The 25,474-nt window shown below is 41.8% G+C and overlaps 1 protein-coding gene across 6 annotated transcripts in view; it reads left to right on the forward strand.

Annotated features, from left to right (window-relative positions):
• ELP4 (elongator acetyltransferase complex subunit 4) overlaps window positions 1-25,474 on the forward strand; it is a 216,691-nt gene that overhangs the window by 170,797 nt on the left and 20,420 nt on the right. The window contains exon 12 of one of the 6 annotated variants that reach the window (XM_066638016.1): window positions 13,694-13,774. The exons of the other annotated variants lie outside the window; for them this stretch is intronic. Within the exon in view, the coding sequence (XP_066494113.1) occupies window positions 13,694-13,752 (59 nt within the window). The 3' untranslated portion in view covers window positions 13,753-13,774. Of the gene's footprint in view, window positions 1-13,693; window positions 13,775-25,474 lie in introns of those variants that run through there. 6 annotated transcript variants of the gene reach the window in all.

The following is a 25,474-nucleotide window of genomic DNA, read 5'->3' on the forward strand; positions in this document are numbered from 1 at the left end:
GAGGGTCATTTTTCAATAGGACCATTGGGGGTGTGAGCCCCTGTTACCAAAAAGGGCTGTTTTGTTTAGGGGAATTAGTATATTAGCCTTTTGGAAACTTTCAGGATTGCAGGCTGGATAGCAAGACAGCGTAAAGCAAAGAAATCCCTTGTTTAGCTTAAAAAGGAGACTGGGAGAAAGGTAACTTTCAATCAAAGATTATATTTTTATTACAAAACACATAAAGGTAAACATAATACACATTTCTTGGTTCTAGTACTTGAAAAATGTACCTAGTTTTTATGGTGGTTGCATGTGCTATGTGTTTGGTGCAAAAGGAATTCAGAAACAGATAGGTTGTAGGGGAGGATTTTAGGGGTTCCTTAATCTGCTAAACCCAGTTTGCTGACTAAAGATGGGGAAGAAGGGAGGAATATAGGGAAGAAGGGAAAGAGTTTTAGACGCAAGATATATTTACCTGTCCCGGGGAGCAGTTGGATGGGAAAGAGTCCTGGGAAGGACCACTCCCTTGGGAGGGCAGCCAGAGAGAGAGCGCATGTGCTCAGAGTTCTCTCTTAAAAGGGGTTGTGGCTGACCTAGAATGACCCGAATGTGTCCTAGTGCTGGTCTAGATGTGCATGCTCAGTACACACAATGGTACACGTGGAGTATGTTAGAAAGACATGATGAACCGGAAGTCAGCTTACCAGCCAGGCTGACCTTCTGGGGGAGGGAGGCAATTTGCATAAGGTGCTTAAGAGTGATAAAGCTACAACAAAAGAACAATAGGCTTCTTCCTCCGGAGGTGCATGCTTGTTTTGCATAATCAGGAGACATTCCTTGACTGGAGGAGGGGATGTAATCACCGCTTTGCAAACTTGTGACTTCTACCAGGGCCTTGGACTGGGGGGAAGGGTGCCTTGCATTCTGAGGTTTGACCTGCATGAGTTTTTAGTCCAAAATACATACAAAATCACAACTTGGAAGGGAAAAGGAGATTTTCACGTAACACCCCCATGGACAGTACAGTGTGCCTTGTCAATTGTCAAAAAGCTGATGGTGTGCCTTGACCATTTTAATGCCTTGCCAGTGCGCTGCGGGATGAAAAAGGTTGAAAATCACTGGTATAGAGCTATACTGCATTCAGCCACTATGGGACTGAATGTAATGAAATCTAGTGGAATGAAATTAGTCCATTGGATTACATTATATCCAGCCCCATCCAGAGACTGAATTCAGTATAGCTCTATATTGATACATTCTGGAGCGGTTGTGAGATCTAGAAGAAGGTTTTTAGAACTGTTTTTAGCTCGAGAGGCTTGGAAAGACTGCTGTTTAGCCATGTAAATGTTAAAAACACCAAATTTCCATGGTTTGTTTTTTGTTTGTTTTTGTATTTTAAGGACATTTAAACTGGAACCCACCATCTGCAGTGAGTCAAATCTGTGGATGCTGGATCTGCATATGCCAGGGTCAAACCTGTAGAGCAGTGAAAAAGTACTTATATACGTAAATAGAAATTCAGTTGACATTTAATGTAATTAATGTTTTTAATGTGAAATAATATTTTACAAATCAACTAGAAGTCTATGATTTTTCAAAGCTTGTTTGTCTTACTCTTTGGATAGGTGGTTGATGACTTTTGGATCTATTCCAGTTCTGTTTTTCTGTGATTGTTTATTTTCACATCATCATGTGCAGAATGGGTAAAATGTCTGTGTGAACTGAAATGTGCTTTGTAGCAACAGATGAAACAAAAATAGAAAGTGTATATTTGTGACTGGAAGATCTGATAACTAGATGATCCATTCAAAAAAGAAATCTTTATTTATTAAGAGATTTGCATACCAACAAGATAAATGTCACAGAAATGAAAATATTTGTTTTGTAATTGTGATATTTGACAAGTTGTAGTGAACTGTATATTCTAGCAAACACTCCTTTTCATGACGTTATCTAAATACAGATACTACCTCTTTATAAATTAATGAAGATCAGAGAACAGAAAAGCTTATCTCCTTACCCCCGTTTCTCATGAAAAAAGTCAAGAACTCAAAAGAGAAAGCCCAGTTCTGTTGTCTTGGCAAAAGTTCAGCCCCACCATTCCTTCTGTCCCAAGCATGACAGAGCCCTTTCCTACTGGATCAGAACAAACTAACAGTCTTCCACTCTCCACCCTTTTTCTTTTTTGCACAAGAAAGAGTCACACACGTCAACTCAGAAAGTAGAAAAGCACAACAGTGCCAAGCGTTCAGGGAGGATCTTACAACTGGCCATTGTTCATTTGCTCCAAGCACCATCTGCATATGACATGTGAACAGCAGCAGGAAAATTGTATGTGGTAGAGCTCCTTTACAGGTCTTTGACACTTCAGTGCTGCTGAGGCATTGTTAAGGAACTGGAACTGTAATTGAAACAGAGGTTATACACAGCACTTAATATAGGGCTATATTATTCAGCAATGTTCTTTGCCACGGCCACAGTCTTTCTGACTTTTGCAAATAAGTCCCATTCAGCAAATGTCCCTTCCAAAGTTAATTAAAAGTTTCACATTTGCAGGCCTTCCCTTTTTATTGCTTTCTGTTGATTGCAACTGGGAGATTACTGATAAATTACTACTTAATTGCTCCAGTGTCAGTTTCTGTTCACCTGATGGGAGGCTTCAGTTATTGATTTCCTCTTATTAATTTTTCTTCCTTTCTCTAAATGCTTCAATAGCACTGTTGTACTATCAAAAAAGTAAGAGAAAAATCATAATGAGAGGTGATCAGTAATTGAAGTCCTTCATGCGGGATTAGAAATTGGCATTAGAACAATCATTTTAATTTTTTAGTTTTGTTTTTAATTATATTTAAATATAAGCTGCCTTGTGCACTCCTTGATGAGAAGAGGAAGTGCAAGATAAAAATCTTTTAATAAATAAATATAAGGGATTATTAATTCCCCCCAGCCAGTATCAATGGGAAGCAATAAATCAGGCAGAACATTCACACAAGAAATGTTTAATTAAAGGCATAGGAGCTATGAAAATCTCAGTAACACTTTATCTGTTTGTGCTGTACAGGCTGATCCTGTGATTGGGTTTTAGTACCCAAAAAAAATCACCACAGGCAGGGGTGTAGTCATTGGTCTAGCCTAGCAGAGGATGCACACCCATAAGAAGACCAAACAGCTAGACTGACCTCTGAAACACTCAGTACTTGTGACCATAGTAGCACTTAATGCACCTTTGGGTGGACAGAAGGCAGCATATGCAGGGCTTTGCTGCAGAGACCCCAGCAACCCAAAGGCAAATGAGAAGTAAGTGAAAATAATTCCTACTTTACATAAGCCATGGGTGGTGTATTTTGGTGGTGTGTGGCTGGGGGGGGGAAGGGTTGGGAAGTTTGTGAAAAAGGGGATAAGTTCTAGCATGTGCTATTGCTGCCAGATTTACTCCTCCCTGCCCCCTGTTCCTCCCCTTTCCTTGCAGAAATTGCTCATGAGAAGTTGCTCATTCATTCCACCCCCCATCACCAACTCACTGGCACCAGCAGACGGGGCCTGTGCAAATGGCTGCCAGCCATTGTGCTGTCAGCCTTATTAAACTTACTGGCAAAATGTCATTTTTGCCAGTGTTCTCACACTTCTACCAGTGGATAGGATTCACCAAAAGGACAGTCATTTAAGAAAAAAAGGCTAGTATGGAAGCAACATGTGATGATCCTGACCTACTTTATCTCGTGTCAGCATGTTACTGTGCTCCATAGTCTGCTTGTTAACCAGAGCCAGTTTTGTGGAATATGTGGCTCCACTGTTAGTCAACATCATTGTTACTGGTTTGTTTTAAAGTGCAGTTTATGGTCATTACTGCTCATTACTTTTAAAACCCCAAATGGTTTAAGATTACCTCTACTCCTATAGTCCTTCCTGTCCACTACAGTCAGTCAGAAAGCCCCTTTTCAGGATACCATCGTTGGCTGTAATAAGGCGGGCCAGGTTAGGGAATCGGGCCTTCTAAATTGTGGCTCCCACAAAGTATGAAATTTCTACCCAAGAAGGTGCTCCCCCCTCCTTTTTTCTTTGATAAGCAGACTTGTCTGCTTGGGTAGACATTTAGCTGGCCTGTTGCTTAGTGTTTGATATTTATGGTTTTAGATTATGGTTTTGTAAACTCTGATGTGTTTTTACAGTGGGCTGTGGATTTGATTGTTTTGTTTTTTTCTTGGCTGTTGGGATTGTGTTACGTTGCTCTGGGCTTTTATTTGCATGTTTACTTTAAGTGTATTAATATTTCAAATTGTTTTTAATCCTTGTAAGCTAAGCTATTCCTTGAGATTTTCTAAGAATTAGAAAAATGGGATATAAAAGTACAAAATAAATAAAGATCAAATTTTGCTTTGAAGAAAAATGGCATCCAGTGAATTTCAAATTTATGCTGCTAAAATGTAGATGTTACCCAGGGAAATTTAAAAGGCAGCAGTGTTGATAAAGAGCCTCAATACTTTAGCAGAGAGCGTAGCTGCGTCGCTTGAGGCTTTCACATTAGTATGGTGGAAAAAAGAGAGACAGTGAGCTAGCAACAACATGAAAAGCAAATGCTAGAGTTTGAGAGAAAGCACAAAAATACAATACTAGAGATCCAGCATGATGTTGAAATGCTGCTGACTATGAAGAAATGCATCCAAGAACATAGGAAGTTAATTTGAGGCTAATGTAATGAGCGACCGCTTGTGAAAATGTGAGGTTTGCCTGGGTGTCCTAAGAGAGTCCCTTTAAACCCCCTGAGACTCTGAAAACCAAGGAAATGTTCCATTTGTAAAGAACAGTTTCACTTTGAATCTTCAAGTCAAAGAAAAGAATAAACAACTGTAATCTCCAGAAAAATAGGCTGTGATCTTGGGGACTGTGCTGAAATTAATTTCAAAGAAAAAATTCTTACCATGGTCAGGAAGCAATGTCCATTGTTAAAAGTAATTATTTATCTGCCCAGAGTTTTCCATTGTACTCAGTTGGAAAGATGCAAAAGAGGTAGTAACCTCTGAGCTTGTAAATTAGGTTGAAACTGTTATGAGACTGGTATAGCACCTTTATGAAAGTATATAAAACTATATATATTTTATATAGTATAAAACTGTTGAGCAGATTAGTAAACCAAGGGCACCTGTAATTTGCATTGGGTACATGGGGGTTTAAAAAGACATCTTGAGAGCAAATTGTAGGTGGACATCTGCCAGAAACCTTGGTGTTTGGTCTACGTAGGCAGAGAAGATGGTAGTGTCCCTCTAGTGCTCAGTGAAGTCTGCTCACATGCAAATGATTCTGAAAATGGATGTTGTCAAACAGGATTTTTCCAGGATTCTGCAAAGATTTTGCAGAAGTCTGTAATTGTAATGATACAGTCCAAGAGTTCTGTTTCCCTCAAATAATGCATCTTGCTTTGATGTGAGGACAAGGAAACATTGCTGACTTAGTTTCTTCAAGTACTTCCAACAGTATAATGCACCAGGGTAGGCAGATATCAAACAGCCACAGGAGGGTGGGTGACACATGATCCTCTCTCTCTCTCTCTCTCTCTCTCTCTCTCTCTCTCTCTCTCTCTCTCTCTCTCTCTCTCTAGTTCTGACTGGGAGAAAGAGGAACAAGAGAATTTGACAGAGCAGAGCAATTGCGGTGATTTGAGAAAGAGCCATTTCTTTACAAGCCCAGGTTAAAACTGTAACTGGATCAAATGGAAGCAAATGCAATGAGTAACCAGATGGTTTCATTCCCACCACTCTTTTCTTGGTGCATTGCTTACAGACAGTTCCAAACCAAAATGCAGGCAGGGGTGTTGCACAAACACTTCTTCCATTGGTGAAGCCCCCTGTTTCACTGATTGTTCAGGGGTGTCCATGAAATGAAGTAATTAGGTTGCAACTTTCCTAGCCTGCTATAAGAAGAAGGAGATTGCTGATGCTAGTCCATCTCCTTTATATGACTGGCTTGGAGGAAGATCCAGAGTTTGATTTCAATTCCTCTTCAAGTTTAACCACAGCAATTATGGCACCAGCACTCAAAGGCAGCCTGCAGGGGCTCACAGGTGCAGCAAAAGTTGGTTATGAGTAAGCGTCAGCAATCCCAAGGGGAGTGAAAGGAGAATTGGGGAGGGAGATGGGAGAATATTTATTTGCAGTGCGTTAAATATAGCGGTTCTTCTCCACTATAGGCTGAGCCAAGGGAGTGAAGGGAGGGAGCCTGGACAGCTGCCTGATGCTGGAATTAATTGCCTCTCTCCCTTTTGCCCACTTCACTTCCCCCCAAGGATGGGTCAGTTCAGAGCAAGGTGCTTGCTTGATGCCCATTAGGGTTGTCAGAGGGAAATGGCTCATGACACAGAAGGCTGCTGCCGCTTTTCATCTCCACTCACTATCTAATGCTGTTTTAACATGTGGCTTAACTTGGGTTTGCTTGTTATTTTTGGCAGTTCCTGCCCATGAGATTTTTAACATTTAAAATATGTATTTACTAGAGAGTATCTTGGATTTTACAATCATTGCTTTCACAGGTCTTTTGCTTACAATTGCTGGTCTTTCACTTTCCAACCCCCACTAGTAAACCCTGACACATACTTGTACATAACATGAGAAAAGATCAAAGGTGTGGTTTTTCTGAACATGCTGTTCAAGTTGGTGGTTGCCTGCAAGGATCAATGGGATAACTTGTTAAAGCACGTTGCAACAGGGAAGCTGCTGCTGTGTTGTGGGGCACAGGGTTTGGTCGGTAAGGAGGCTTAGGCAGCATGAAATCTGGATCCTCAAAAAAATGCAGAAGTTCAGTGACCCAGAAGTTTGGCAATGACATCGTTGGGCCACCACCTTACTTCCGGGTCACTCAGCTCCATGCACTCTACCTCCCTAGGCTTGGATCTCACTGCATGTCTCTGCTTTACCCACCACTTTTGCACCTCCAAAATGCAGCTCGCTCTCCCTTGCAAAAACCCAGAGTCTGTGCTTGTTCCTCAGACCCTGCATCTCTTTCCATCCTAAAAACAAGTGCTATTGCACCTGCATGAAAACATCAGAATGGATAGACTGTGCCTGCTTGAAAGTGCAACGCAACTGTACGTAAGTTAGATGCCCTTAAGTCGGGGACTACTTGTATTGTGAATGGACTTAACTGAAACTGCTGATGATTTGGTTTGTTTTGTGCCTAGACATTATGTGTTTTATGATTCTGGAGGAGATGCACTAGAAACACAACATACACCAGTTTACAGGAATAGTTTGCCAAGATCCCAAATGGAATTTTGAAAAGAATTTATTTTTGCATTTTGTCAGTTATTTAAGGAGAAATAAACCCCCAAGATTGCATCTTAAGGGGGAACTTCAAGAAAAAGGAATGTTGTATCTTTCAGATACAAGCCACTCTGCTTTTTTCCATAGAGACTTGTAAGGACCCAATCCTATCCAACTTTCCAGTACCGATGCAGCTGCAATGCATTCCTGAGGTAAGGGAACAAACTTTCCCTTACCATGAGAATGTCCCCCTACCACAGGATGCAGCACATGCCAGTTGGCATGGATCTAACAGCACTGTAAAGCTGGATAGGATTGGGCCCACAGTGCAATAAAATTGTGTGTGTGTAAGCGGGGCCTTGTATCCCCAGGAGGTCTATTGTAGCACCCCTCCTGCAGATACAGGGAAACCCTGCTTCCGCAGCCCCCATGCTCATTAACGTTGTTTAAAGGCTTACCAGGGCGAAAGTGTTCTTGCTTTTACAGGTCTTATAGTGATGCTCAGGCAGGTTGCCAGCAGCCTGAATTCATGAAAAAACTAGATTGACACTAACAAGAAGCAGTTAACTTCTTGCTTACTGTTAGCATTGATCTAGTTTATCCAAGCATTCAGGCTGCCAGCAGCCTGCCTGAGCATTGCTGTAAGCCTGAATGCTTATAGTGACCTGTAAAAGCAAGAACATTTTTGTCTCAGTAAACCTTTAAACAACATTAATAGGCACAGCCCGCCCACCCCCACCCCCAAATCAGTGGATAACTGAATCCACAGATACTGGATCCATAGATACACAGGCTGCCTGAATTATGTGGTGAATTATCCCTAATCAGTGAGGGATCTCATTGGGCAGCTACCGCCCACCTTAAGCTGGGCAGTCCCCAGCCAGTAATGTGTTGCCTCGCCACGGTCCGTTAACCTCACGGGGTGCATGGGGTTTAGGGTGAAAACCGACAAGCGGATCGACAACTCTGCACCATACAACAGAAAACTCCTGCCCTAAAGCTGGGCACCTGGAACTTAAGGACAATGACACCTGGCTTCTCTGATGACCTACAAGAAATAGACGACGCACGCAAAACAGCTGTCATCAACATAGCTGAGCAGACTGCAGATGCACATCGTCACCCTTCAAGAGACGAGGCTGCCAGATTCCGGATCTGTCAAGGAGAGAAATTTTTCATTTTTCTGGCAGGGAAAACCACCAAACGAAACCAGGGAACATGATGTTGGCTTTGTGGTTAGAAATACCCTGCTGGAATCCATCATCCCACCTACTGTGGGAAGTGAAAGAATTTTGTCCCTGCAGCTCCAGTCATCAGCAGGACCTGTCACTCTCATCAGTGCTTATGCACTGACTCTGTCGTCTCCAGCAGAAGCCAAAGACAAATTCTATGATGACCTGGCCACCACTATCAAGAAGATCCCCGTAAAAGAGCCACTGTTCATCCTCGGCAATTTCAATGCTAGAGTTGGTGCTGATAACAGTTCGTGGCCCACTTGCTTAGGTCAGTTTAGCACTGGGAAGATGAACAAAAATGGCCAACGCCTGCTAGAGTTTTGCTGTCATCATGGTCTCTGTGTCAGCAACACGTTCTTCAACACGAAGCCCCAACATAGAGCCTCTTGGAGACACCCAAGATCAAAGCACTGGCACCAGCTTGACCTGATTCTCACCAGAAGCTCCAGCCTTCCCAGCATCAAGATCACACGCAGCTATCAGGGTGCTGCCTGCGACACTGACCACTCCCTGGTGTGCAGCAGAGTGAAACTGCAAACAAAGCGACTGTATCACACGAAAAAGGAAGGAAGACCCCGCATTGATACCAGCAAGACCCGCGATCAGAGAAAAGTGGAGGAATTTGCACGAGCGCTTGAGGAATCTCTTTTAGGCCCGGCCGACGTAAACGCATCCAACAGATGGGAACATTTCAAGAATGCCGTTTACAACAACGCCTTGTCCATATTTGGCAAAAAGACCAACAAGACGGCAGACTGGTTTGAAGCCCACTCTGAGGAGTTGAAACCAGTCATTGAGGAAAAGAGGAGAGCTCAAGCAGCATACAAGGCCTGTCCCAGTGAGTGCAACCTGCAGGTCCTCAGAGCTGCTCACAGCAAAGTCCAGCAGACTGCCAGGAGATGTGCTAACGACTACTGGCTCCAGCTCTGTTCCCAGATACAGATAGCAGCTGACACGGGCAACATCAAGGGGATGTATGATGGTATCAAGCAGGCCCTATGTCCAACACAGAAGAAAACTGCCCCTCTGAAGTCTGCCACAGGCGAGGTCATCCAGGATCGGGCGCAGCAGATGGAACACTGGTTGCAGCACTACTCTGAGCTATATTCCAGAGAAAATGTAGTCACCGAAGAAGCGCTGAACAACATTGAGTGCCTGCCTTTGCTGGAGGAGCTTGACAGTGAACCAACCCTAGAAGAACTTCACGTGGCCCTGGACTCCCTTGCCTTTGGCAAGGCACCTGGAAAAGACAGCATCCCTGCTGAAGTCCTAAAGTGCTGCAAAGAGATCATCATCACTGAGCTGCATGAAATCCTCTGTCTCTGCTGGAGAGAAGGTGGAGTACCTCAAGACATGAGGGATGCAAACATCATCACGCTGTACAAGAACAAAGGCGACAGGGCTGACCGCAACAACTACTGTGGCATCTCTCTCCTTAGCGTTGTAGGAAAGTTGTTTGCCCGAGTTGCACTAAAGAGGCTCCAGGTACTTGCAGAGAGCGTTTATCCAGAATTGCAGTGCAGATTCCAAGCCAACAGTCCACCACTGATATGGTATTCTCCCTTAGACAACTGCAGGAGAAATGCAGGGAACAACGGCAGCCACTCTTTATAGCCTTCATAGATCTCACGAAGGCTTTCGACCTGGTCAGCAGGGACGGCCTCTTCAAGATTCTCCCCAAGATTGGATGTCCACCCAGACTCCTCAGCATCATCAGATCTTTCCACAAGGACATGAAGGGCACTCTGGCTCCCCATCCACATCTGGCTCCACATCAGACCCCTTTGACATCCGAAGCAGAGTGAAGCAGGGCTGTGTTCTTGCACCGACCTTGTTTGGGATTTTCTTCATTATCCTGCTGAAGCATGCCTTTGGAACTGCAACAGAAGGCATCTATCTCCGGACCAGATCAGATGGAAAGCTCTTCAACCTCTCCAGACTGAGAGCAAAGTCCAAAGTCCAGCTTAAATGTCTTCGTGACTTCCTCTTTGCCGACGATGCAGCTGTCATTACCCACTCTGCCAAAGATCTCCAGCAGCTCATGGATCATTTTAGCAAGGCCTGCCAAGATTTTGGATTGATGATCAGCCTTAAGAAAACACAGGTCATGGTTCAGGATGTGGACTCACCTCCCTGCATTACAATCTCTGCGCATGAACTGGAGGTTGTCCATGACTTTGTGTACCTTGGCTTAACGATCTCCGACACTCTTTCTCTCGATACCGAGCTAAACAAACGCATCGGTAAAGCAGCTACCACGTTTTCCAGACTCACAAAGAGAGTCTGGTCCAACAAGAAGCTGACGGAACATACCCAGATCCAGGTCTACAGAGCTTGTGTCCTGAGTACACTTCTGTACTGCAGCGAGTCATGGACTCTTCACTCACAACAGTAGAGGAAACTGAACGCTTTCCACATGTGCTGCCTCCAACGCATTCTCGGCATCACCTGGCAGGACAAAGTTCCAAACAACACAGTCCTGGAACGTGCTGGAATCCCTAGCATGTATGCACTGCTGAAACAGAGACACCTGCATTGGCTCGGTCATGTTGTGAGAATGGATGATGGCTGGATCCCAAAGGATCTCCTCTATGGAGAACTTGTGCAAGGAAAGCGCCCTACAGGTAGACCACAGCTGCGATACAAGGACATCTGCAAGAGGGATCTGAAGGCCTTAGGAGTGGACCTCAACAGGTGGGAAACCCTGGCCTCTGTGCAGCATGGCCTTTCCCAGTTTGAAGACACACTTGACCAACAGACTGAGGCAAAGAGGCAAAGAAGGAAGGCCCATAGCCAGGGAGACAGACCAGGGACAGACTGTACTTGCGCCCAGTGTGGAAGGGATTGTCACTCCTGAATTGGCCTTTTCAGCCACACTAGACGCTGTTCCAGAACCACCATTCAGAGTGCGATACCATAGTCTTTCGAGACTGAAGGTTGCCAACAACAATATCCCTAATCTAACATGGGTTTACTGCAGAGGAAATTTGTGCTGTGTGTTTTGTGTGTGTGTGTGTGTTCTTTGTTGATCTTTGGGGATCTCAAAAATATTATTATGATATTATATGAGCCATTAGTTATTTGATTTTTCTCTGTAAACTGATTTGTGAACTTTTTATTGAAAAGCGGTATATAAATACTGTTAATAATAAATATTAATAATATCCAGACACTACAAGACTGGTGTTGCAATGCAATCCAGGAACCTTTTTAAATGGTGCCATGTGCTTGATGATAACTCATGGCAGGTAGTGCAGGAAGTTTCAATAAATTAAGTTTTCCTTTTTGCTAATAGTGGTTTTCTGTTTCTAGGGTAGGACTTAGGGACTGTATGGAATTACGTTCATCTGAAAGAAACTTTTTAGAAAACATTAGTGTGAAAAGTTTTGTTACTTCTGGCTTGTGAATCTCATGTTTGTTCTTTGTTGAAAACCACTTGAAAGAGGCAAGAAATTTACCCCTCTATTGTGAAAAAGTTTTCTTGTGTTGGTACCATAAACAAATCATTAATGTGTCTAGCTACTGTCTTTGTCTATCGAGGAAAGTGGCCAGAGGCTGATTGGAGCTTGACTTTCCTGCTGTGTCACTGATTAAGCATGCAATTGGATTTATTGATTGTGACTGTGTACAAAATTTCTCTAAGAGTTTACATTTACAGTCTGAATTCACTGTTTTTTCTGCTGCTGAATCCTACTGTTATGCCTGTACATAGGATACAATTAATTTGTTTTGAAAAGTGATTTCATTTAACTTGCATATCCTTCTTATCCCTGAACTTTTTGTCTAGAGTGAATCAGTGAAAAAGAAAAGGGCTATAACTCATTGGGAGAGCATCTGTTTTGCATGCAAAAGATCCCAAGTTCAATCTCTAGCATCCCCAAGAAGGGAAGAGAGAAATTTCTACTTGAAATCTTAGACAGCTGCTGCCAGTCAGTGTCAGCAGTACTGAGCTAGATGAACCAACAGGCTGACTCAGTAAAGAGCAGCTTCCTATGTTTCTACAGTGGAATGTGACCAGTGAACCTTTATGACCTCCTGATTTTAAAAATAAAGATTAAATTTAGATGTTTTCTAATATGAGTAATGAGTTATTTTGAGTAAATGAGTAACAGCCCTATCCTAACCTGTGCTACAACAGGCAAACCAGTTGGCCTGCCTGGTATCCAACACGGGGTTGCAGCTGACTGCTGTGCAAATTGGAGTAAGGTAAATGAACTCCCCTTACCCCATGTTGAGCAGCAGCCAGACCTATGGGGTTACTTGGATTTGTGCCAGCGAAATCACCGGCACAAATTTGCGCAGCCAGGGACAAGGGTTGGGATCTAGCCTAAGTGCTAGAGTCCCTCTACCCACTGGCCTGCCCTTGCCCTGCCCCAAAACACCTTAGCTCTGCCCTCCCCCCACCCTCTCCAACCCCCCACACCAGCCGCCCTTGGCTGGTGCAACCTTACCTCTTTTGGGCTGCAGAGAAGTTGAATGTAGCCTCTACGGGCAGTGCACATTCTTGTGCCGGCCCAGCCAATTCCAGAGGATGTGCAAACATGCCTTACAGCATTTTGCAACAGTACTGGGCGAGCACAAGTGACTTGCACTGGCCCAGAGAGCGCTCAGGATCACACTCTAAATGAGTTACTCATCATGACGTAGGTGTAGTCAAGTGAAGCAGAGTTCTTTGTGTGCACCGTAGGCCTCAGAAACTTCCAAAGCTTTGTTGTGTCTGTGTCCCTACTCTTTAGTGGGGAAAACTCTCTGTGTACCAAAGAATGTCCAATCCATCCATTCTTTTTGAAGGTCGAAATATGGTTTACCATTACGGGGACAGTTGGCTAATATTGGCAGATTCCAAGCACAACTCTTAAAACAACTGGACTTCACTATGATCCTTTTAGCTTCCCTGGGCCTATAAGTCAACCACAAGAAATCTCAGCTAGAAGTGACCATGTTCATCAGAGTCCTGCTGGATTAAAAGTATTATCCTGCCTATCTCATGGAATCATTAAGTCAAGCCATGATGTATCCTGTCACAGATTTCCAAAGATCATAGTCCCAACCTTTACATCATTTCCAGTGACTTTTAGATCACATAGCATCTACCACAGCAGTTATCCTGTTAGTAAATCAGCACAAGGCCTCTACAAAGATAGAGGTCAGTATTCAAGTCTCAAGTTGCATTATCAACACAAATAGCTATTCATTCTGAACCAAATTCTACGTTTTTTGCAGTTGTGGATTCTCTCAATCTCTTTGAGGATGTGGATTTTTCATCCTGGCATACCATCTAGAACAATAACAGCTGATGTGGGGATGGATAACTCACTGTGGCTCCCTCAAAATCAGTGGGATTTGGTCTCACTGCACCAGCAGAAGGCTCACACCATCTTTCTAGAACTGTTGGCAAATTCAGATCCTTCCTCCCATCTTTGAAGGATCATGTACTACAGATTCTAACAGGCAATGCAACAGTCATGTACTACAAAAATGAACAAGGCAGTACAGCATCGAAAACCCTTGTTCCTTGGAGTGCATTTAGAGCTGGTGCATTTACCATTACATCACCCATGCCACTACACCCCTGGCTGGGGTATCCAAAACGTTGGCAGACACCCTCAGCACAGTGGAAAACAAATGAAGTCTGAACATCAAGGTCTTCTGCTGTTCCACCTACCCTGTGCCCCATTCCAACCCCTGTGCCAACCCCTCTGACTTCACAGTGGGGCTCTGCTTCGCTGTCGCATGTATGGTTCTTCCCACTATCTACAGCAGTGGCCCGGAAGTGCACAGCTCCATGCACTTCTGTAAGGCATTTTACTACTCTGTAAAGCATGTTCCATCACTGGAACACTATGGCAGCAGAGTGCGCACTTAGAGATGGACAGTTTCACATTGTATTCTTTTGCATCTTTTAGATTGTGAGCCCTTTGGGGACAGGGAGCCATTAGTTATTTGATTTTTCTCTGTAAACCGCTTTGTGAACTTTTAGTTGAAAAGTGGTATATAAATACTGTTAATAATAATAATAATAATAATATTCAGTATTATTCAGTGAAACTGATTTCTGAGTACACATGCCTAGGATGGTGCAGTAAACCTACTCACCTTCAAAACAGTGTTTCCAGTGGCCACTACTTCAGAAAGGAGGGCTAGTGAACTGTGTGTTCTTCCTTATGACTCTCCATATCTGAATCCATTCAGACAAGGTGATGTTGAGACTGACATTGCCATTTTCTTAAGATTATTTCGGCATTACACATTAATATAGAGTTGACATTGTCTCTGTTCTTTCCAAACCCAACTTTAGAAGGAGAAAGAGTTCTGCATGTCTCAGAAGTTAATTGAGCCCTTTCTTTTATAGTGCTCTTTTATGAGCCCTTTTATTCATAGAACTGCAACATTATGGGCAGAAAATAGACTGTATATTTGCTTCTAGGAGTCTTGCAGTGGCAAAATGTTTCTACACAGCATCTGCCTCACTGGATAACAGAGGCTGCAATTCTGTATACACTTATCTGGGAATAAGTCCAACTGAACTTGTCATGATCAGCTTATTTCCAGGTCATGGAGATAGCCTCTACTATGTGTAGTTAGTCTACATTATGACAGTTAGTCTCTTCTATATATGACTGCACAGAGACTGCAAAGAAGGAAGACAGGTTGCTAACCTATAACTCAGCAATTTTCAACCAGTGTGTGATGAATGATGTGCAGGTGTGCTTGGTGTGTTTGGAATAGGTTTATTAGTCAGGTCATTGGGGATGTGAGCTCCCCACGGACAGTATAGTGTGCCTTGTCAAAAAACTGATGGTGTGCCTGATGGTGTGCCTCCTTATGAATGTATCATGAGATGAAAAAGGTTGAAAGTTCCATGAGATGAAAAGGTTGAAAGGTTGAATATCACTGCTGTGACTCTTCAAGTGGTCATCTGTGCATGCACATGCTCCATCCAACCATCTCCTTTGCCAGTATGGCTTCAACGGTTAGATCTGTTTTCAAATGTTTCAAGTTGAATTTAGGAGATTGTGGAATTGGATGTTCTATCAATCCTCAAGGCACACAGTGTACATGGGGTTTTCCCCACATGAGAGCAAGGATAGAACACTTGACAAAGCTCTGGAAGCTTTCAAAGTCAATTTTGCACATTCATAGAACTCTGTTGTATGTGTCAGTGCAGATGACCCCTCAAAGAACCACTGTTACAGGTAAGCAACCTGTCCTTGTTCCATTTTGTAAAGCATGCATTTCCTGAACCAACAGTGCATATTAATTGTCTATAAATTGAGAATACACTAGTTTCTAAATTGTAAAAATGGGCTATGCAATCTAGGAAATTGTACAGTGGTGCCTCGCAAGACGAATGCCTCGCACACCGAAAAACTCGCAAGACAAAAGCATTTTTGCGATTTTTTCTGGTGACTCGCAAGACGAATTTTTCTATGCCGTGCTTCGCAAGATGAATTTTTTCTATGGCCATGCTTCGCAAGACAAATTTTTAAAATTAAAAAGTTGAAGTTTTGTGCTTGAAATTTTTGAAATCCTCTGTACAGTATGTATGCCTTTAAAGAGCACTTAATAAACACTTTGTAAACCAAATTTGACTTTGTTATGACTTTTTTTGCCCAACTCGCAGAACGAATTAATTTCGTCTTGCGAGGCACCACTGTATTTAGTATTAGATGATTTATATCCCACTTTTTCATTATTTAATTCCACAAGGCAACTTTGGTAATGTGTTATCAAATTATACATCTTTAGATTTGGAATGGGGGAATATGAAATTAATGGATTTTTGGATCTCAAAGCATGTCACTTACTTGGAAGGCAAGGCCCATTAGCCAATATAAGGGAGGTGTATCTATAAGGTACCTTGCAGAAGTAAGATTGATAATTAATGAACAAAACATTGTTTTTCCATTAGGTGGCGAATAAATGGCCATGCAATTTAGTTGCTAAACTTGAATATTCATAATTTTCTATAGTAATATAGTGCAATATATTGTATTAATCATGCTTGACCTAAAAAGTTCATATCTTCCCCCTCTGGGTTTTTCTTTTACACAAGAAAACATGCTTTCATTCAATTTTGTTTGATAAGAAGTTTGTGCATTGAGTTTTTAGAGCTAATTGTAGAATTTCACATGTTTATGTTACATTCAGAATTCATTTTAAACCATGACACTTCTATAAGAAAAAATGAATGTATCAAGGCCATTGGTCATAATGAAATATTTTAAAAGACACAAATATAATGTCATAGAATAAAGCAGTCAGGTAAAGCCATCAATAATCAATTACAATAAAAAATAATGAGGAGCAGATTTTTGGCGCTCAGTGTTTGACTGATTTTTTAAAGTGATATAAATAATAAGATCTGATTCCTTAAGCACCCTGCAAGAAAAAATATCATTATTTTACATTGAGAAATGAAGCAAGAAGGATGCTTAGGGCTTCTCAGTGAATCTTCAGCAGTTGAACACCTCCTGTTCATCTAGTTCACCTTTCCTTCATTGACTTGCTGCATTACTGCAGCTTAGAAGCTTTTGCCCTGTGTAAATCCATCATCACAGTCTAATAGCCCAGATTTCTTTCATGTAAAATACTAATTTTTGTGCATGCCTGTGACAGAAAAGCTTAGTCGGTAGCTTCTAGGTTGTCACTTTTGAGCAAAAACTGAGAAGAGAAATATTTGTCTTCTTATTTTACCCATGTAAAAGTGTTTGGGTTTTTTTTACAACAGATAAAATATTGGATTAGCAGTGTCTAAAAATAAATTATATTACTTCATTGCTATCTTATTAATAATACCCTGATAAGTACAAACTCTCAAAAATACAAGTTATAAAGGTACTGGTTAAATATTTTAAATAACTCTTCATCATATTATTCTGAGTGGTGTCAAATACAATTTTTATTTTAAAAAGATTGTAGTTGGAATTTAATCTTTGAAAATATTAATAACAGCTTACAGCAGGTAGGCTATAAAATAACACTGTATGCTGTCTATTTAGTTTCTGGTTGAAAAAGCACAGCAGTACTTTAGTTCATTACCTTTGAAAAAAAACAGTAACAAGATAATCCAGCTGCCTCTGATTAAGATGTAAATTCTTTCTAATTAGAATGTAAATTCTTACATTTAAATGAAGACATCAATTGTCAGGATGCCATATGATATCTTATTCCACCTTGCGTGAATGAAGCCCTCACTGTTCATCTATGGCACTAAAATAGTTTTGCAATCCTTTTGTTCTCTGATTCTTGTACTGTTCTCTCTTCATGTTCCCTTTTCACATTGCTTTTGTTTGTTTTCCCCCTTGCATCTGATATTGTTGTGTCTTGGGATTTTGCAGAAATTTGGAATGAAAATTGAGTTCAGTCAGTGCCAGTATTTGCTTGTGCCTCAATTACTTCTGCTGAATTTTCCTCAATGCAAATCAGGCAGGTTGAATAAAGTAGTGCATGTATTTGAAATAATTAATTTTCTGTAAAATGATGGAGCAAGTCCAATCAACCTTCATAAAATCTAAATAAAAGACTAAGGAATTAGAAATTAATTAACTTTTTTGTGTCTGTGATACGTTATTATGAGGTGCAAGGTAGCAATAATAAGTTTTTCTGTTGAGTCTAACTTCTTTGTCTAATGTGGGCAATAACCTTTTGCTATTGTCATGAAAGAGAAAAACTTAAGAGAATTTTATTTCAGTAAGTTACACTAAAACAAATATTTTCATGTGGTTAAAAACCATCCCAGAGTAATCGAACTCAGAAGTACATACACAAAACAGCTGAATTCCATGCTTCCCTCCACCAATGCAGCAATGTCAAAATGGCCACTTTTACGTCCTGCGGGGAGGAGGAAGGCAGTTATGGAGGTCTCTTCTGGCTAAGGGAACATTCATGTGGAGGGGCCTACTTGTATTTCTGCTAGCAAATTTGCTGGCTCAAGTCTGTGTGGACCCATGCTGCAGGATCAGGTCTGGGAAGGGGGCTAGGATTTGGCAGCCACCACTGCTGCTGAACCTGCCTCCTTCCTGAACCCAATCCACTCTTCCCCTACCCCATCACTGTTCCATTTTGCCCTTCCCCACCTCTGTTTTGCTCTCCCCCACCATGTCCTACCTCCCCTGACATCCTACCTACCTCAGTGGATCCTCCTCATGTGTTCTGATTATAGCTAGCCCAGATAAGATAGGGCTGTAAATATTTTAAGCTGTATGCATTTTAAGTTTTTTGGGCACAGCATCAGCTCAAGATGTTTCTTAAAAGAGTATATTCTGCCTTCTGTTTTCTTCATCCTTCTGATATTTCAGTCTTATTGGATTATTTGGAAGTCAGATACTAAACAGGATTTAAACAGGATTATTTGGAAGTCAGATACTGCGCAGATATTAAAGCCATGGATAATACAGTCGCACTCATTTAAAATACCGTCATGTCAAACACTCCTTCCTAGTGCAATGCTAGCATATCCAAGGGAAGGCTAGGAAATCTCTATGATACGCTAGTTTTGCAAAAAGCAGAGTTTTTTACTTGGGGGTACTTTCTAATTAGTTCTCTTATGTACCATCTCTGGTGTACTGTCCTACTTGAAACATTACCATGATTGGCTCTGAACATTTAAATCTCTCTATACTTTCATTAATTTCTGAATTTGTTATTTAATTTACTGTTCACAAAATGTTTTAGAAAAAATGTTTTCTAACTTAATAAAATAATTGTTTTATCCACATCATATTTGGAAATAAATTTATCTACCAGCAAAACCAGTTGTCAAAATTAATTTCTTCACTGAATATTATCCATAGGCTTATCCCTGTCAGCCATCTCCAAAAATTTTTATCAACCAGTCTTGGACTGTAGGTAAAACTGTGGATTCCAAATATCATGCTAGGATAATCTTGGCAAGTGTTAAGTCAGGGGTGTCAAACATAAGACCTGTAGGCAAGATGCAGCCTGTGGAAGCTCTTTATCTGACCCATGTGATGAGCGGGCCTTCCCAGCACTGCCCTTTCAGCAGCAGTGCTTCTGCTGAGGCTCCGAGAGGGAGAGACAGAAGGAGGTCTCAGAAGGCACAAGGGAAGGGGCAGACCAAAAAGGGTGAGAGGGACTTGATAGAGCACTTCTCAGCTACTGCTGAAGCCTCAGCAGAAACAGCACTGCTGAAAAGGTGGCTTGCATGATAACTACTTCCCTCTCTTACCTAGCATGATATTTGGGCTCTCCCATATCTTGAAACTATGGTCAAGATTTGCATAATTTCCTCTTCTGTCACTTGCAGCTATTGGGTACCTATGTGAGAATAAAGTGCTTATTTCTGGATATCACTTGCTTATTGACATTACTTCTGGCCATCAGCAGGTGCCATGAATGCTATTTAGTCACCTGTATGAAATGAGTTTGACATCACTGTGTTAAGTGATCCAAAATGAATACTATGGTAGGAAATTGGTGCAGTGCCAGCCCCATGAAACTGGAAGTCCTGGGGCAAAACCCTGCAGAGGGACCCTCATGGTAGCCACCACCTTCCCACTTCCAACAGCACATGGGATGCGTCCATTACTATGGGCACTCTTACAGGGGGGGGGGGAGCCTGAGCTGGTGGACCTCTGATGGTCATGAATTTGGCCAGTGTTTGGTGTGGCCAATCTCTGATGCCACCCTAATTTGGTAACTTTTATCAGTTTCATTTGAAAAGTGGAACTTCTAAGTGAAATATTTTCAGGGCACATTCCAAAGGCGCCCTTCAGCTGATGCAAGTCCCTTGCACTGGCCCAACATCGCGAAAGTGCCAAAAAGTGCCACTTTTGCGCCAACATAAGTGGATGTATGTGTGCCAGGCTCCATGTGCCAACATGGGCCCCGGAATCGGGTGAGTTTGCATTGGCCGAACTTGGCTGGCACAGGGGTCTGGGGAGGACATGGGGAGGGTGGGGAGGAGGTGGGAGGGAGATATTTCTGGGCAGGGGGCAGGCAGCTAGTGGCAGGCGTTCCCAGGAGTGGGTGGGGAACAGGAGGCAGGGCCAGGATTCGGCACTTATGCCAGATCCTAGCCCCATTCCCAGGTGGCCCAGGGCAGTCCTGGGCTGCTTGGATTTGCGGCACAAATTTCAGTGGTGCAGATCCAAGTAGCCCCATTGGAACTGCTGTGGCTCCCACCAGAGTAAGGGGGAAAGCCTCTCCTTGCCTCAGGCTGACCCACTATATCCAACTTGCTTTGGATATAGTGCAGGCCAGCAGTCCTGCCTGTTTCAGAGCAAGATAGGATTGGGCTGCCTGGATCATAGGACAAGATATTAGTAGTAAAAAACATAAAATTTGATGCCCTATCAGATGCTTGTTTCTCTCCAAGTAAAAACCAGTATATGGAAAATGTTTGTAAAATACTGGACATGTTTTTGTTTGAAAATACATGTTTTTATTTGAAAAATAAAATTTATTTGTAAAATTTATTTGTAAAAATTCATAAAAAATACATGTTTTTATTTGAAAAGCATTGAAGGTTAGCTCTTTATAAAATATAATACATTGTATCAGTGCCATTTTTCATTTATATATGATTGCTGTTAGCCAATTGTTCTCAAAGATCAGATTTGATACATATAATGAGTTCCTTGTTTGTATAACAAACTGCAGAAGTAACAATGTAAATAACATATGGCGCCTGACTGGTTCTGTAGCAAATATGACCATGTTCTGAGTAATACAATAGAAATTCAGCCATGGACAAATAGCAAGTAACCTATATAACTGTTAAGACAGACGTGTTAGTAACACAGAACTTCCTTAAAGTGTTAATTGTAATGTTAGGCACTAGAAAACATTTGGCACCCAAGTTTTACAAAGTGCTACAGTAAAGTCCACTATCCCATGAATAACCTACCTTCAGAATTTTTTACATGCTGTCCTTCATAATCAATATAAATCTTATTCTATAACTCTACACACTTGTTTTTGGCTATGACACTCTCAAATGCCTTGAGGCACTCTTTTCTCCAGTTTTAGTTACTTAAAAATAGTGCCAGCTAATGCATAATATGTGAGCCTTATGTCTAGAGTGCAGCATTGGCTTCTGAAATGTTTTCTGGTACTCAACACGCATCAATTGAAATAAAACTTCAGAATATTCCTCTTTTATACAAGGAATGATAGTGACATAGGGCGTAATCCTATCCTCCGCTGGAACAGGCAAGCCACGAGGCTTGCACTGTATCCAGTGCAGGATAGGGGCCCAAAGTGGCTCAGCCAGAGGCAAGAGGAAACTTTTCCTCTTACCTCTGGGTAAGGCACCCTGGCCCCTATGGGTCTACTCGGACTTAAGCCATCTCCTGAGCGCTTGAAGTCGCTCCGAACTCCCTGGGAATAGGGGTTGGGATCCAGCATAACTGCTGGGTCCCAGCCCTGCTTCCCACTCTCCACCCGCCCGCCCCCAGTTTTGCCCACTGCCCGTTCTCCCCCTGCCTTGGAACACCTTCCTCCCGCCTCTACGCGCTGGCCTAGCCAACTCACGAGGGGGACATTTGCAACCCTCCTGGGCCAGCACAAGGGACGTGCTGGCCCCAAGTACTTCTCTGGATTGTGCCCTTGCAAATCTGGCTGAAGTGTATATTCTGTTCTTCTGAGTGGGGGCTAATCTGTAAAATCAGTTCGTTTCGAGGTTCCAGCTTATCTCTGCAGAAGAAGAGCAGCAAGGGCTGGGGGATTGTTCTTGTTTAGCAGATTAAGGGCACAATCCCTAGGCCGGCACAAGTCCCTTGAAATTGGTGCTAGCAACTGACAGCTTTAAATGCATATTTAGTTGAATGAATTTGCTTGTGCAGTAAACATAAGCATACTGAAAAAGTGACAATCATAATGGTAGTATGACCTGTTGAATTTTGAATACCAGCCATTTGCTGTTAACGGGCAATGTTATACACATAATAAAATGAGCATATGTAAAAGCACAAAACAGTTGTGAAAAAATGGAAAGACCCAAACACTGCCCCAACTGTCTTGTTTGTTTATTTTTCTTTTAATATTTAGAAGGAAGATGGTTCTTTCTAGTTCTGAGTCTCCTTATTTCAGCAAGTAAACAGCCAGAAGTTTTCTTAGATCAAGTTCAAATTTGTACCTTAGTCTACTTTACTTTGGGTGGGTGCACACATCTTCCTCTTCCCTAAATGTCTAACAGAGGTGGCAGCTGGCAACAGGTAAGGTTGGCTCTTGCTGTTAGTTTGGGTTTAAAATGTGTTGTTTCCAAGTTTCATTTTCTGTTTTTTTATTGGCATGGTTAGGTGCCATCCTAGGGAAGATAAGTACGTGAACTAAAATGAAATAAAATAGTTTCCTTTGGTACTCATGAGTAAATTCTGCAGTATTTATTTCAAGGCTCTGATATGTCATCATGTGTAAATCTACTCTAACACCAAAATCCTTCTTAGTGCCTAATGTGAATCACCAGTTTTGATACTGAAAAAGGTAGTGAATAACTTACCCTTTGGATATTACATTATTGTCAATGCAATGAGCAATACAGGGAATCCTATAATCATTTTTAAAAAATTCATGTATCTTTGTGAAACATTCCACATTTCACTATCTTGTTCTCAGAAAATAGTAGTGATACTGTATGGTGCATATGATATAGTAATGGTTGTTTGTTGGAGCCACTAGTTGTTTGATTTTTCTCTGTAAACCGCTTTGTGAACTTTTAGTTGAAAAGCGGTATATAAATACTGTTAATAATAATAATAATAATAATGGTTGTAGCCATATCACAGTTTTCCTTTTCTGCCAAATGTAAACAAAAACTGCAGTAGTTATATAGTTGAATGCAATGGCATATCTGGCGGGGGGCAAGCGGGGCAAACCCTCTGGGGTGCCTCCTCAAGCCTTGTCCCTCCCTGCGGCCCATTTGCCTTTTTTCTTTAAGAGAAAGAAGCTGGCAGGTCCACCATCTTCTGTTCCTTAAAAAAAAAAGCCCTCCTCCTGATGGAGGAGGGGCACCCAGGATCACTGCTGGAGAGGCAGTGATCAGTGTCATACTGGGCCACCCCCCTCCTTTATAGGACACCACTGAGAAGGGGAATTCACGGTAAGTATTAATTCCCAGTTTTTTTGTATTCATTTCTACTGTTACCTAGAATTGCAATATCAATAAACCAAACTTGATTTTTTTTTTGTCAACTACTGTTATATCTGGTGTATTGTGTTCTATATGTTTGTTGGTCTGTAATCTGAAGTCCCAAAGGATCTTTGTTTGGTTGTTCTTGGTGATTTTATCAGGTTTATGATCCCAGAAATTTTGGTGTGAAGGGAAATCGTATTGATTGCAAAGATTCCGGTGAACAATAGCTGCAACCCTATCAAAGCATTCTTTATTGTCAGTTTGGGCGACCTTACTATAGTCACTGACCAGATGGTCGACTGTTTCATCTTACATAATGGACATTTGGTGTTGTCACTGGTCCTCTGAATCTTTGCTTTGATCTTACGTGTTGCAAGTGTCTATTCCTCTGCAGCTAGGATGACGCCTTCCCTTTCTTTCTTCAGGTGTTCATTCTGCAGTCATTTCCAGGTGTTTATCAATTTTATTATCAATGTCTTTCATGTATTACCCATGAAGTTGCTTTTCTTTCTAGTTTTCTAGGCATGTTTGAATTTCAGCCTTTTTGTAGTCTTCTTTACTTTCTGTCACTTTCAATAGGTTACTTTGACCAGTTACTACAGTAGGAAACTTCGACCCATAGTCCTTCCTTGCTGTAATCATTCAGTGCTTGTTTTTCTTCGTCAGCTGTTTGCTAGGCTTGCAAAAGACCTCTTCCACCTGATTTTCTTGGTAGGTAAAGTCTATCAACATCTCTTCTAGGATTTAGGGAGTGATGCATTGTCATAATCTTCTGGTCTTTTGGTCAATTATTTCCAATTCTACCTGTGTCCAAGCAATAATGCCAGCAGTATAGCAAAGAACAGGGACAGCCCAAGTATTAATTGTTTTCATTGTATGGCTACCATATAACCTTGTTCGTAAAGTCTTTTTAACTTGTTTGTAATATTATTTAAAAAAAACAAACTTGATCATTCTTGATGTTATCCAAAATTCCAAGATATTTATAATACTCTTCAAAGTCAAGGCCTCTGATATTGGAATCCTGATGTCTTCTTGCTGAATTATCTTTGTTGTGTATGTATGGAACATTTATCAAGCTCAAATTCCATGGCAATGTCATTACTGCATATTCAAACCATGTTTAATAAGGAATTAATCTCCATTAGTGACTTTCCATATATTTTGAAATCATCCATGTATTATAAATGTGATATTCTTGGACCTGTTTTTGAGAGTTGGTACCCAAGGCCTGTGTTTAATATTATTGTCAATGGTATTAATGTAAGACAAAGAGCAGTGATGATGGTGATTTCAAAAAAAAATTAACTATAGGTTGGGAACTGAGTATATACCTGATGTAGCTGAAGGGTGGAAAGGGAGCCCTAAAAGCATTCAAGGAATACATACCTGTTGCTGCTATTTCTTGTGAGTGACTAGAGTACAAGAAAATGAAGTACAGGCGAACTCTGCCCCCACCCTCCAGAGCCATGGGGAGCTCCCCTCGGCTCCAGAGTGTCATCTAAGCCCAGCAGAGGCCCCACATGTCCATTTGCAGCCTCTGCCAGGCTCAGACTAAGACTTAGAATAAAGGCGTCCCCAAGGAAGACCTCCCCTGGGCCTCCTAATACCTTACAAGGCATTAAAAATGTCACTTCTGGTTTTACAAAAAAACTGGAAGTGACTTTTTGTTCTAAGACTCATTCTGAACCTGGCAGAGGCTGTGGACAGATATGCGTAGCTTCTGCTGGGTTCAGATGACCCTCCAGAGGCAAGGGGAGCAGAGTTCTCCTCATCTCTGTAGGGGGCATGCATTGGGGTCCTCCTGCAGACAAGTGAATCGGCAGATAAGTGAATCCATGAATACGGGGTCCCCCCTGTATAGTTAGTTACCAGCCACATTCTTGGTAATAATTCCTGTGTGGAGG

Source organism: Tiliqua scincoides, chromosome 1, assembly GCF_035046505.1.
Source record: "Tiliqua scincoides isolate rTilSci1 chromosome 1, rTilSci1.hap2, whole genome shotgun sequence".
In the NCBI taxonomy this organism is placed as follows: domain Eukaryota; kingdom Metazoa; phylum Chordata; class Lepidosauria; order Squamata; family Scincidae; genus Tiliqua; species Tiliqua scincoides.